Source organism: Oxyura jamaicensis, chromosome 2, assembly GCF_011077185.1.
Source record: "Oxyura jamaicensis isolate SHBP4307 breed ruddy duck chromosome 2, BPBGC_Ojam_1.0, whole genome shotgun sequence".
Taxonomy (NCBI): domain Eukaryota; kingdom Metazoa; phylum Chordata; class Aves; order Anseriformes; family Anatidae; genus Oxyura; species Oxyura jamaicensis.
In genome coordinates this window covers 147,151,805-147,166,095 of record NC_048894.1, presented here as the reverse complement: position 1 = coordinate 147,166,095, position 14,291 = coordinate 147,151,805, and the positions used below count along the sequence as shown (strand labels likewise).

Here is a 14,291-nt window from a genome sequence, read left to right as displayed (position 1 = left end):
AACGGAGGGCAGGGAACCACCACCACCTTCCTCATAAGACAAACTTTTAGCCGTAGAATACATGAAGACAAGTTTTTGTTTGTCTTTTTAAACAAACTCGAGCACATTTTAGCATGTAGACATACTGAAGATGACTATGTAAAATTTCTAATAGCCAAATTAAAATCCTTTTGTTGTTGCTTAATATATATATCCAAGCTGAAGATGGTTAGTCCTTAGAACAGCTGAAATTAAGGTAATGTTTTTTCTCTAGGAACAAAGGTTTTAGGTGACCACTTCTCCTAGTCCCAGCAGTTGAGTTTTTCACTCTTGCTGTGAAAGCTGCAAAGTAAGCTGCAGTAAGCATTCAGCTTTCTAGAACTCACTCTGGTGTTAGTATCCCATGAAGATTTCTACACTGGCTGGTGCAGTGATTTCTTCACTTTAGGTATATAGCACAGATGCTAATGGTCATCTGTTCTACATACACCGAACTGGAAGGGTGTGTAGTAGAAGACCAGTATGTCACAGAAATGCTTTGTTTCACTTTACTTGGCTTTATTTTGCATTACAGTAGCGTATGTTCACTGGCATACCTACTGCCTACAGAGGATGAATCGCTTCAGTTCTCGCATGCAGTAACGCTTTTACATGGGCATTTCCCGGGACCTTGTCACAAACTGCCACCACAGCGGTGGCAGATGCCCTTCCTTACGAGCAGGAGGCAAGGCTTCACTTTTTGGACCATCACCTGGAGTTTCATCTTTTAACTGCTTGATCTAGAACACAAGACAAAAGAAAAATGCTTTAGTGCAGATGAAACTGACCCTATTTCAGAAGGCAAGAACTAGCAGTGATGCCTTCAGTTGTCCTCACTACTCATTTACAAACTCTGTAGTCACTGCAGACTCGTATTACCTAATTAAGAAGGACTTTCTAAGAGGGAGAAGTGGTTTAACAAGAGAATTTTTTACTTAAAAGGTCATCATTTCCTTATCATTCACGTCTGCCATTGCTAAATAAACTGCGTTCTCTCACTTCTTTGAAAATCAGCAGTTAAATTACAGGTCCTAAAACACTCCCATACGAGTCAGAAGCAGACTTCTATTTCTGCATGCCCCCAGCAGCCCTTTAGATGTCATCAATTTCTTGAAGTGGTGTAAGTGCTGGCAGGCACTGCATTAATTCTGATAGAAGTGACATGTTACATATAATCCAACTAGTTCTCAAAAATTATTTTGGGATGATCAACTTCTACCAACTGGAGCTCAATTTAAGTTGACCAGAAATTGGTCTGGATTCCCAAATGATGAAGTCTGTAGTAAGTAATTTTTAAAGGTGCACCCACAACACGTTCAGAAGAAGAGGAATAATCTGGTCATTCATCTCTTCTCATCCCACTTCAGAGTTACCTTTAGTAAAACAGCTACAACAGCCCTGCACTAACTGAAAGGATGGCTGCAGATTCAGCTTCCATAAAATTCAGTCATTCAAATTCTCCTCATGGCCTTCAGGAAGCTGTAACTCAGATCTGTGCACACATTTTATATCAAGCCAGCATTTCACACTGAAAAGCGTTCTAACAAAGCAGAGCCTAAGACCACAGCAGGCATTCAACATTCTCACTTAAAATATTTTCCAAGAGCACTGCTAAATGACACACAAAACGCTTGCTAAAGAAGCTCCACCTGGCATCGAACAAGCACTCACCTCTTTCTCCCAGCTTTCCTGCTGCAGCTTCTTCCATTGCTCTCTCTTGGCAAAGTAGTCAGGATACATTGCCTTCTCGGAAGGATGCCAATAATCCAAGCACCATTCAGGAATCTGTTAAAAAACAAAACAGTTTTATTATATATGTATAGAAAAATATGTAAAGTCTATATATAGTTTACTAACACACGGAAGAACTAGACATGCTCATTAAGCCCGTTACTAAAATGGATAAATGACCCATGAAATAAAGTACCACATAAAACCAGCATTTAAGAGCTATCCACTGTCAGTCACGAGTCAGCACACGGCAGAGGGCAGAGCTTTTCATCTGTTTTGTGGATTCTCCTGAGTCATAGGAGAAAGTTAGAGTGACTCGCTAAAATCATAGCATCCCAAAGACAGACCCCAGGTCACCTCCGTTTCCTCTAAAGCTCCTGAAATAATTCCATCTAGGGGAAAAGACGGATTTTCCTTCTCTCCTATCCCCAAAGGCAGCAGGTTAAAGATCCTTTGCTGCAACTAATAATTCATTTGGTTTGACAGAGAACTTAACAGCTCACTTCTGCTTGTCTACAGCTATTCCAAAAATCAGTGGCCTTTAGGTCTTGATTTTTGTTCAGCCTTACAATTTTGCAGCAGCATATTGGTTTGCTTAGTTTGGAGAAAAAGAGGCCAAGAGGCGACCTCGCTGCTCCCTGCAGCTCCCTGAGGAGGGGCAGTGGGGAGGGAGCTGCTGGTGATGGCAGGACACGTGGGAATGGCACAAAGCTGTGCCAGGGGAGCTTCAGACTGGGCATTAGGAACAATTTCTGTATCATGAGGGCGGTCAAACACTGGAACTGCCTGGAGGGGTGGTTGATGCCCCATGCCTGCCGGTGTTCAAGAGGCATCTGGATAATGCCCTCATTAGCGTGCTTTGACTTTTGGCTAGCCCTGCAGAGGTCAGGTAGTGGGCCTAGGTGATCTCTGAATGTCCCTTCCAACTGAACTATTTTATTGTACATCACTGAACACTGATTTTTTAAAGATAAGAACACTGACCAAAAAAAAAAAAAGAAAATCTATGTTATAAAGAAAATTAAGTTGCTCCAGTATCATCATTCATCCAGTGACATTTACAGTTTCTTGCTGTGATTCTCATCGCTGAGTAAAATTTTGGCTTCACAGAAAGAACAGACCAGCTATTAAATAGTGATATATATATATATATACACACACCAAGCACCAGTAAAAAAACATCTAACAGACAGAGATTTTTAAAAAAATACATTTCATAGCAGCTTCTACAACAGACAGTTACTGATCAACCAAGAAGCCAAACCCTTGTGATAGCCACTTATTTAAAGCACAGGCTTAGCATTTAAAACAAGGCAAAGGAAAGAAAGTGAATCCTTTTGTATTTCTGAATGATAACTAATCATTACTCAACTGACCTTTTTTCTGTCTGGATTTGTTTTCACCATTCTCTCTACTACTGCTGAGGCTCATGATCTTGGCATAAGCTTAAGTTCTCTTCTTCCGTTCCCACTTGTGTTCTTTTTTCTGCCTCTAAATCTATGTCAGGTTATTTCACATGGCTTCTTATCTGTAAGGAGCTGATCAGATCTAGTCTGCATCAGCAGTGTCTTCAAAATTTGGGAGAGAAAGGATGCACAATCTCTAGATCATTACTGACATCTCGTAATATATTAACAGGGACAATGCCAAAATAGTGAAAATGCTGTGGTTTTTTGTGAAGCCTGTTTCTACACTCCTAGCACATCGGGGGGAGGAGCCAAACTCCAGAGTGCCTTACATTCTAAGAACAGTGCTGCTGCTATTGTTAAGCTCAACATAAAATAGTCCTCAAATACTTATTTGGCACTGCAGTGGATCGAGGGAAATGGTAATCTCTATCATTACTCAAAATGCTAGAAAAAGGAAGGCCAAGTGAAGAGAAGCTCTCCAGCAGCCAGGCTGACACCAAGTACTGACAAAACCAGAGACCAGGGCTGTGACCAGACGCCACCACAGAGGGTAGTGCTGCTTCCTCCACCTCCACTGTCACAGCTCTGCACCAACCCTGTCACTCTGCCCGTCTGACCCATCGCCGAGCAGCTTCCAGTTGCTGAAATCCCACCAGAACAAAGCCGGCTGTCCTCTGACAGAGCAATGAGCTCCACTTCAAGTGATCACACAAGCACAACTCCCAGGCAAGCAGTAACACTTCCAGCACCGAGCTACAAGAGAAATACCCCAGAACCTCACCTTCCTTTCAGTGCCAGAAGAGCAAGGTAAGCACACTAACAACCACCCCAAGCACAGCACCACACAACCCCACGGGCCCCCTTACCTTGTAGCACTCGTATCTCTCGTAGGAGACGCCGCCGGGGGAATCGGGGAAGATGTAGGGCTGAGGGTGCTGGTGTGCCCAGAACTCCTCCTGACCGGCCTTCAGCAGCTCGGTAGCTTTCACCATATCCTTCACATCCTTGTTCTTATCAAACCGCTCTCTCAGGAGGCAGGCAAGGTATCGGTACTTGTCTCTAAAAGCAGACGACATACGCAGTGCGTAGGAGATTTTAAAACAAAAAACAAAACAAACAATCAACAAACAAACAAAAAAAATCACAGAGAACATGGCAACATCCCCTATTACCCCTACACAAAGACAGGGCTCCTGAGGGCCTCCTGTCCCCACATCCAGTCTTTTAAGGCACTGATAAAAGGCTGAAGAGACATTTTCCTCACCCCTTCAGCCACATTTAGAGGAAAGGGACGACGATAAAATCCGCCCCCCCCGAGCCCCGTCTCGGTGGGGAAAGCCGGTAGCGGGGGCTCAGCCCTCCCCCGCTCCACACACCTCGCTCCCTCCCCTCCTCACCGGTGGATGCACCAGGACTCCAGGTGCCTCAGGGACTTCTTGTAGAGCCGCAGCACCTTCTGCTGGTGCGTGAGGTACGCCGCCATTTCGCGCTGCCCTACCCCTCACCTTCATGCGCGGCGCCTCACGGGAACGTGGCGGCAGGCCCCGGGCGCAGGCGCCGAGCTCCGCCCGCCGCCATGAACCGAGCCAAGCTCATCGGTGAGGGGAAGGATGGCTGAAGGGGGTCCCTGTCCTTGTTCCCGTCCCCGTCTTCTCATGTCCGCCGAGCCCCGGGTCCCTCCGTGCTCCCCTCGGGCTCGGGGCTGAGGAACCCGCTCCCCGCGAGGGGCTGAGCGCGGCGGGCGCCGGCCGCTGTGGTGACATGGCCGGCGCTTCGTCAGGGCTTGTCGCCCTGTGCAAGCCCTGTCCCCCCGCTCCCAGGGCCGAGGGGCAGGCAGGCCGCCCTTGAGGGGCGGTTAGAGCCGACGAAAAGGGTTTGAGGACGATTATGCCCTCTTTGGGGCTTTTTCCGAGGGGCTTTTGTGCGCCCCTTGAGGTCCCCCCCATAAATTCAGGGGATTCCATAAAGCCCTCGTCCTGCTTTTCGCCTTGCTGTCTGAGCTGCGGGCGTTAGTAATCTTTAATTTTATCGAGTTATCTTGGATAAAAGCGTTCACAGGAACACCGAGTTTAAAAGGCTGTGTGCCCGTTGCTGCATTTTGCCTTCCCTCCTGCTGCTGAGGTGAATTGCAGCTTCGTGGGGAAAGCCCAGGTGCTTGCAGTAAGCAGTATCCAGGAATCTGCTTGTGGTGAGGGCAGCTTTCTGTACGCCTGTAAAATAAATCTGGAGTGCTCGAAACGTGAAATGATTCTAATATCTGTGTTTGGTTTTTGTTTGTTTTTTGCAGATATCGGTATTAACCTTACAGACCCTATGTTCAGAGGAATCTACAGGGGAACACAAAAACATCAAGGTAAACTTACTTATTTTAAACAGGAAACCTTTTGCTTGTCAGAAACTAAGATTAGAATTTATTTTCTTCTCCAAAAATAAAATACTGGATTGGAAGGGACCTTGAAGCCTATCTGGTTCCAACCCCCTGCCATGAGCAGGGACACCTCCCACCAGACCAGGCTGCCCAAAGCCCCATCCAGCCTGGCCTTGAGCACCTCCAGGGACGGGGCATCCACAGCTTCTCTGGGCAGCCTGTGCCAGGGCCTCACCACCCTCGGAGTATAGAATTTGTTCCTTACATCTAACATAAATTTACCTTCTCTTAGTTTAAACCATTACAATTTGTCCTATCACTGATTTATCCCAGATAAACAGTCCCTTTCTAGTTTTCCTGTAGGTCCCCTTTTGGTACTGGAAGGTTAAGTTAGACATTATAAACAAAATGTGATGCTGATGTATTTATATTCACGTAACATGGAAAAAGCTGATCTGAGAATTAGGAACACTAAACTATCAAAGTATTGCGTTGCTGAATCATAGTTATTAAGTGATGCTTTTTTCTTTTGCACTGTTCATATATATATTCATATTATATGCATATAATTATATACATATATATATATATATATATTAAAGAGCCTCCTAAAATACGTGAAGAATATCCACTGACTTTTGGGACTTAGATCAGGTCTTCAGTTAATGCATTCTGTTTGTTAGTCTTTTTTAAAGCGTGGTTCAAGATAGGAATTTTGACTGCATGAAAGTGATTTTTAGTTCAAAAGTAGTTAAATTATGCCATAAAACCTTAAGTTCATTTAGTGATATTTCTGTAAACTTTTGCAGATGACCTTTTGGATGTGGTAGAGAGAGCCGTCAAAGTTGGCGTTAAAAAGGTAATTTCTTATAATTAGAAAACTTTTTCAGTATTTTTAACTGCTTTTAAATATTTTGTTTTCATAATGCTCCAGTATGAAAATAAATGTTTCTGGAACTTGCAGTGGAAAGTGCAGTAACTTTCTTCAGTGCCATAACGCAAAAATACTCCGTGCAGGTAGCACTGTCTTGAAGTTACACAGATCATTAGGTGCTCATTAGGTGGTTCAGTAATACCATATGTGATCTGTATTTAGAGTTTCCATTATACAGTTTCAACAGAACGATGTTCTCCTCTGACCTACAGTAATCATTTTTTACAGGAATTTCCACATTAGTTATATTATAAGCAACAACTCCCATCTTTTTGCATCCTGTGTGACTCTTACTGTACGGTTACTGATGCAGGTCCAAAGGCAAAAAAAACGCTTGTGATGGTGAACCTTCCGGTATTTTGATACGTAAAAGAAATTGGTAACTGCAGAAAAGCTGGAAGTACCCATAAAATCTTATGGTTGATACATCTGAATGTCTACTAGTAAATATTGTCAGGTTTGTAACTGTTAGCTTGAGATCAGTGTTCTCCCATGGCCCATGCTCCTGTAGCGATAATATTCCAGCCTGCCTATATGAACATCTCTAAACTCAGTAAGTTATAAAGGCAAAAATATGAATTAAAGTCAAATGCATCACACTGTTATGAGCTGTTCTGCTTTTCTGATAGGCTGGTGCATTAGAAATAAAAAAATAAACCCTCCTCTAGAAGAGAAACAGCCATCTTGATGGTTGTCTGAAAGAGTGGGAAACCAAGAGATGAAAAAGGAAAACACTACTGATGGGGAAGGTACCACACTGCAGCGAATACAGAATCATAGTCACTTTTCCTGCATTTGTATGTGCTGTATTAGCATTATTTAATCATTATACCGCCCTCTGAGAGTAGGTGACAGTTTTCCTATTTTGTCATAAAAAATAAATTGTATGCATAACTTTTTCAAGGTGCATGGTGGATTCAGAAACAAGATTCAGGAGTTCCTTGTCCACCTTCAGGAGGGTGGTCAGGTCCTGCGACAGGCTCCCCGGGGGAGTGGTTGTGGCACAGAGCCTGCTGGAGTTCAGGAAGCATTTGGACAATGCCCTCAGACATACAGTTTTAATTTTTAGGTTAATTAAAGCTCCTGTGTGGAGTCGGGATCCTTACGGGTCCCTTCCAACTCAGGATGTTGTCTTTTCTTCTGTTCTTTTCAGTCTTGATAGTCTGGTCTTTACAGCATAAGAGGCCTATCCATGCCAGGTTGTTTTCACTTGCCCAGTTAAACTCCTTATTTGAAAATATTTATATTTGTACATATAGCTGCTGATATTTTTTTGTATGAAGTTAATTTCAGCTTTATTTTTCTGGTGGCAGTGCTGGGACGTGTCTAGTCTGTAATGGAGCGCACTGCAGAGCTGTCTGACTTGGTGTTGACTAAATCTGATAAGTAGCATGTGAGGAATAAGTAAAATTTCTTGAGTCATTGTCTTAGAACTTAGCATTGCTGCAAGTAGAAGTATTTTACTCATTTAATGGTGTCAAATCATTAGTATAAAAGATACTTGATTTAAAAAAAAAAAAAAACACGATTTTTGCTACCTAGGCTATTTCCTATCTCCTGAGAAGCATTGAGATTTGTTACTACGAAACTTTGTTATACGTACATTAGTAATTTTCTCATGTGTTCTGTCTAGATTCTTAGTTCTGAGTGTTTTCTTAAACGCTGTGTTTGGTGTTCAAAGCAGAACGTACTGACAGTACTTCTCTTTCAAGTTTTTGATCACAGGTGGGAGTCTGCAAGATAGTAAAGATGCGTTGCAGCTGGCACAGACCAATGGTATGTTCACTTTAAACTTATGTTGTCAATCAAAAATACAATTTTCTCAGAATTAACGGTTTAAAAGGACCAGCCCGTGGAGGTCTTTACAGAATCTTAGATTAAATTTTTTTTTAAAAAAATCATGTTTCAGAATGGGATAAATGCATTGTGCATGGCTTTATGCTGCTATTTAAATCCCTGGGTGATGGAAGCAATTGGTCATTCCTCTAATTTCTATTTATAGATAATATGATGTTTAGGAAAAGCAAACTACACGTTTCTGGAAGCAGAAAGCTTTTGTCAAGGCCCTCTTCCAGAAATAAGCTGAAATGCTTATATAATGTGGAATGTAAGTTTCTTGGTGCTTTTTCTTTTTAGTGTAATTTACCAATCTGTCATGACCAGCTGAACGGCAGAGCTACCTTCCTCTTCATGGTACTCATGGTTTTTTTCCGCTGAAAGGACTATGTCCTTCCCTTTCTTCCTTAGGCAAATACCATTCCACTGCTTACTTAAAGATGCATTTGAACTGTAAAACACACATTAAAGTATTGTTTACAGAAAAAAATCATAAAGTAATTTAGGTTGGAATGCACCTGAGGAGGTAACCTGCTCCAACTGAATCCACCTCCATCAAAGCAGGACCAACTTCAACGCTAGCTCAGGGCCTTTATATACGTGTCTGTATATATGTATGTATGGATTTTCCTCCTATGCTCTTACATTCTTTATAAAGGCACTAAACATCTTTTAGTGTTGTCACAGGTTATCTGGATTGGATTTCTAGAGAAGTCAGGCTAGGTGTAGCTTGCAAAATTCTTTAATAGCTAACTTGGAGGTGTGCAAGGGAAATCACATACCACCTGCAGATCTTACAGCAGAGGGTAACCTGATTCCTAGGTGATCTCAAGAGGTAGACGAGCAATAAGGGGAAAAAAAAAAAGTCCAGATACTGGCTATACTTTATATAAACTCACCTTTTTTTTTTTTTTTTCCAAATTTTTCTTAAAACCTTCTAATACTGTCTTGCTTTAGATATGTTTTACAGCACAGCTGGCTGCCATCCCACACGCTGTGGAGAATTTGAGCAGAGTAGCCCTGACCAGTATTTATCTGAATTAAAAAATCTGATTGAAAAAAATAAGACCAAGGTAATAGCAGTTGGAGAATGTGGGCTAGGTAAGTGTTGCCATAGTATTTTGATATTATTTTTCCCTAGATATATGGAAAAACTCCTGTCACCCTAACTAACTGGGGGTTTTGTTCTTTCCATTTGTAGATTTTGATAGATTAGAATTTTGCCCAAAGGACACCCAACTCAAGTAAGAAACTTTGCATGACTCTAAGTTGACTTGTATCAATTCACAGAAATGTTTTCTTTATTCTCCTGAGTAGCATTTTGTCAGATGCAGATCTGCAATTTGCAGTTTGTTTTTTGACAAAAATGTGAATATAAAGGACGATGCTTGCATTGAAGAAGTGCTGTGCTCCACATTTTGCTGGCTGCCTGGTGTTGACTTCCATGTCCTTTTGTGTAAAATCCATCAGATTTTGTTGGTTTCTGGGTATGGCAGATAATGGTTCTTGCTAATACTGAGAAACTCTTGGAGACTCGTAGGGAGAACAATATAATTGTAGTGCGTGAGAGAAGAATTGGGCTGTTGGAGTGGAAGGTGTGGGGGAGGGAACAGAGCTGTAAAAAAGGATGTCAGCTGTGGAGAAAAGGAAGCCTTTAATAAGGGCAGTGTTAGCTGAGAGGAGATGGTTGAGAGGTGATGAAAAAATTAACCTGAGGAGCTGTAGAGATCTGTATGTTGAAGTAATCTGCGCAGCAGGGATACTGAGTGGAAGAAGCACCTAAAATCAGCTCACATTTTTTTAGTGAAAACCTCTGTCTACAGAGAACTGTGGACAGAGTTAAGTGTAGGAAGAGGGAGGTGATTCATCCCTCATCTCATTTGAATTTATGAGTTGTTGCATATCGCTGCAATGAGGAGATATAGTCACTGGGGGGCACTAGTTAGGTGTGGGTTTTCTAATTAGCACATGTTCTCGGGGGTAGAGTTAATCAGTTCTTTGTAATACTACAGTCATACGGTAAAATATTCACCAAATTGGACAGACTTTTTTTTTCATGGCAGCATTCAGTGTACAGGAACTTCACTGGTGATGCTGTGAAGAAATGCTCCACACTCTGGAGTGGAACTGTTAATAAAAAAATTTAAAAAATAAATTAAAAAAATAATACCTGTTTATTTTCTGTGGTAAGCTCAGACACTTGGGGAATATCCTATTTTAAGATGCTCTTGAAAGAAAATTTAAGGAAAAAAAAATGTGATTGTCCTTACCTAATGGACTGTAGCTGACAACCTGTAGTGCAAAACTCCTAATTGGATGGACTGAAATTGGGTTGCAAGGCAAGAAGTGACAGGGTGGAACGGAAATCACTTCTAAAGTGGTAGGTGAATCCTTTCTAATTAAGGTTGATAGTGATGGAAAGTTTTTATCTGAGCTGTTTCAGTGAATCAAATGAAACACACAGATCTTCTTTCAGAGAGCTCTTGTGAGAGCCCTTGCTGGAAATTGCAGTTGGAAGGAAGTGATTGATGAAAAAGACCAAAGCAAGAAATGCAAGGGAGCAAAGAACTGCTGAAAGCCTCAAGGACAGACGCCTGCAAACGTTGTGTTTGCAAATGCCTTATCTTCTAAACAAGCAGCTTTCCATGCTGTTCACTTTCACGCCTTAGTGAAGTGCGGTTGGGGTGTTTGAGGTTGTTTTTTGGTTTTGTTTGGTCAGTATTGAGTTGGGTACAGTCATGACCTTTAACAGGCTGGATAGCAAGTTCTTCATTTAATATTCCGAGTGTGCTTGATAAATGAACAGAAACGGAAGGCCAAGTGTGAAATGCTGCACACCTGCTGGTGGGCAGCACACCAGCTGTCTGCTGGTCTGTAGCTCAGGTGTTGGAGCGGCTGCTAGGATAGCTGTCAAGAGTTACCCTGTGGAAGAGAAATGTGACAATTTCTTAGTAGACAGTATCTGAGCATTACCTCTAGTTTATTTAATGTTTAATTGTGATTTTTTTCTTAGTTATCCTGTTTCCTTCTGAATAATTTCCACCTGTAAAAATGGAAATGATAGTTTCATCCTGTTTCTGGGATTGAAAAGCTAATAAAGATGAAATCCCTTTGCTGAAGCACCGCTGGGAACTCTTTGTCCGAATCTTTCTCCATTTTCATAACTTGCCCAGCAGTAAGTAGTGATTTGAATGGTAGGTGAAGATGGTGCCTTTGTGTTATGCAGAAGATCTCATTATAAATGGACTGATGAGTATACAGAAGTTTCACTTCTGTGCTACTGTGATGGGTTTACAGGGCTCAGTGGCAGGGAAAGCAGCAGCTGCAGCTCTGTTAGTGCCTTGGTTCCAAACCTGAAAATTCCACATCAGTTAATGTTTGTGGTCAAAACTGTATCTGCAAACAAACACTCAGGAATGTTTTCAAACTTCCTTATTGAGAAGAAATAGAGGCAGCACTGAGTGACTCTCACCCGAAAGAAGGCTGCACCTTAAGTACTGAACGTAGTAAGGCTTGGGTGCCTGCTGATTTATATTGTTTCATTCTGATCATTGTATCTCTGATTTCTTTACACTTTTCCAGAGTTTCCTCCCTATGTTTCTTTTTTCTTTTTCTTCTCTGGGAACTTCCCCAGCAACCTCCCCTGCTGCTAGATACAGAAGAAGCTTACATCACCTTCCCGTTTGTAGGGGCACTTAACTTTGAGAAGGGTACTGGTCTTGAAGGTACAAAATTAGATTGCAGTTGGCCTGTGGATTACTCACAGGGGTTATTTGCAGTTCAGTCTCTAAACCTGATTTTCATATGAAATGAGGCTTCTATAGAATGAAAATCGACCAATTTTAGCTATTTAACTGCAAGAGTAATCATGAGTTGCAATTAAACTTATATTTAGTCAATCTAAACTAAGCACGGTATCTAAGACTAAAGAGAAAAATTCTAAGCAGGGGTAATTCCATCTCCTGAATGTTCATGTTGGTTTTTAATGTGAAGTCAATTTTTCTCCCACCTGTTTTATCTCAGAGATCCACACTGATGCACAAGGAAGTTAACATTTAGCAGAGCAATAACAACCTGCAGAGTACAGAAAAGAGTGCCAATGTCAAAATGGCAGGTTGTGCTGGCCTGTTGTTTGTGTCTACTTCTTATTTATGTGTATGCAGATGTAAAACTAATGGTTTGCTGCCGCTTTCTCCTGTTCCACTTGTGAGTCATCCACAGTGGTATGTGGACACAAGTTTGCCTTTGTGTCTGTCACCTAATGGTGGGAATGCCCCAGTGCCTGAGGCTGCTTTTCACCTGAAGAAGCCCCACACGTATATACAGACCCCGGCTGTTGGACAGGCAGTGTTGTCCTTCCGTCCTGCCCAATTCATGTCACTTTTCATATTACGTATGGCTACTGAGTCAGGTCTGCACTGGTGGCCCTCTACCATGCGTAAGTTCCTCTAATGTGTTTCCTGAGCACTTGCGATTTGCATGCCTGGGTGTAGTGTGACAGGCAAAAAGGAATGGTAAGTGATAATTAATGCTCTGGGGTCAGAACTAGCTGAAATGGCAAGTGACAAGATGAGGCCAGTGCTAACTGGTTTCCTTTAGAAACTGCACTGGGGAAACTGGCTCCCTATTTCCCTCCCCTCTGCCCATGTTTTTTATTCTCTTCATAGGATGGCTGCCTCGCTGTTACTGCTCCTTCAAAGGGAATACTAGAATAGAAGGTAGGAGAAGGATAAAAATGAGTGAAAAGGAAGGGATGCAGGCACACACAAGGGAGGAGAATTGGAAGGAGTGAAGACAATGAGCAGAACAGGGCAGAAGATGCCTAATATTGGTATTTGTTCCACCCCAAGAAAAGCAAGACTGCCCTTCATGCAAGAGCAGACAAAAACTCTGAACTGTTACTTCTCAGGCCAGCCAGCTCGGATGCCTAGTTTCAGCCATTTGAGGCTACAGAAGTTTTCACAATGCTCCCTCCCTCACCCTTACAGCTTTTATGAATGCTTCTTGAAATAGTGCTCTCCATGCAGTACGCTCTCTTCCATTCCTGAAATTTCAAAACCTTGTGGAGAGAACAGTCAGTTCCTGTTTCATTAAAAATAACTAAATAAAACCAACCTCACCAAGAGCCACTCCACTTAAGGTTTACATCCTTTGCATCTATATCTAATGCCTTCTTCCAGTGCTGATGCTCTTGACCACTTCTTATCCACCTTCAGGAGCAGGTCACTGCGGTATGAATGAATATACAATGAGAAAGAGTTTCTTTTAAACTTGAGTTCTTCAACTGTACGAATGATAGCTTCTGCATGGCAAATCTATTAATTCAGTCTTCACCTCTGGAGGACAAAAACGTACAAGCACTGAAAAAAAACCTGTTCTGCTACATTTAGCCTTAGACTGAGTTTCTGTTTAAAAGTGATTTTTATTTTACAGATATTTTGAAAGACAATTTGACCTGTCAGAACAGACAGGACTGCCCATGTTTCTTCACTGTCGAAACTCGCACGCTGAATTTTTAGGTGGGTTTTGTTTGAGAGTTTCAAGCAGTAATAAATTCTGTATATGAAAAGTCTAGAAACCTGAATCTTTCACCTTTGTCTGTTGCAGAGCTCTTACATTTTTTATTTCCTTTCATAGCCATAATGAGAAGAAACAGAGATAGATTTGTTGGAGGGGTGGTAAGTTTGGACATCAGAGTGGCTTTCATTTTTACTTGTGTGTGTGTGTGTGTGGAGGATGTGTGTGAATGAAGTCATGGGACTTCTTGTTTGTCATGGAACATGGGTAGGCTTCCAGTTACATGCTTTCAGCTATTACAAATTAATATCAGCAATCCAGTCCCATTTTTTTGTATTTCTACATTACTTCAGTATTTTTATTTTCATTGCTTAGTCAACAGTTGTTTTTTTAGGGAGGGTGTTGCAAGGTAAGAGGATAGGCTGAGAAAAAGCTCTGCAGCTGACATGAACAGTTTTTTTTGGCCTGTCAGGACAGT

At 41.9% G+C, this 14,291-nt stretch overlaps 2 protein-coding genes across 5 annotated transcripts in view; one reads left to right on the top strand and one right to left on the bottom strand.

The window, feature by feature from the left end:
• Positions 1-516: 516 nt before the first annotated feature.
• Positions 517-4,695, bottom strand: NDUFB9 (NADH:ubiquinone oxidoreductase subunit B9). The gene is made up of 4 exons (XM_035317904.1): positions 4,556-4,695; positions 4,025-4,217; positions 1,690-1,803; positions 517-758 (listed from the first exon to the last, which is right to left on the bottom strand). The coding sequence occupies exons 1-4, from the start codon at positions 4,639-4,641 to the stop codon at positions 627-629; spliced, it is 525 nt and encodes a 174-aa protein (XP_035173795.1). The 5' UTR covers positions 4,642-4,695; the 3' UTR covers positions 517-626.
• The window catches only part of TATDN1 (TatD DNase domain containing 1), a 15,729-nt gene continuing 6,068 nt past the window's right edge, over positions 4,631-14,291 (top strand). Inside the window, exons 1-8 of one of the 4 annotated variants that reach the window (XM_035317902.1) lie at positions 4,631-4,756; positions 5,446-5,511; positions 6,336-6,385; positions 8,173-8,236; positions 9,254-9,397; positions 9,498-9,540; positions 13,730-13,815; positions 13,934-13,974. In XM_035317902.1, the coding sequence (XP_035173793.1) occupies positions 4,735-4,756; positions 5,446-5,511; positions 6,336-6,385; positions 8,173-8,236; positions 9,254-9,397; positions 9,498-9,540; positions 13,730-13,815; positions 13,934-13,974 (516 nt within the window). In that variant the 5' untranslated portion in view covers positions 4,631-4,734. The other 3 variants (XM_035317899.1, XM_035317900.1, XM_035317903.1) reach the window with 3 other exon arrangements.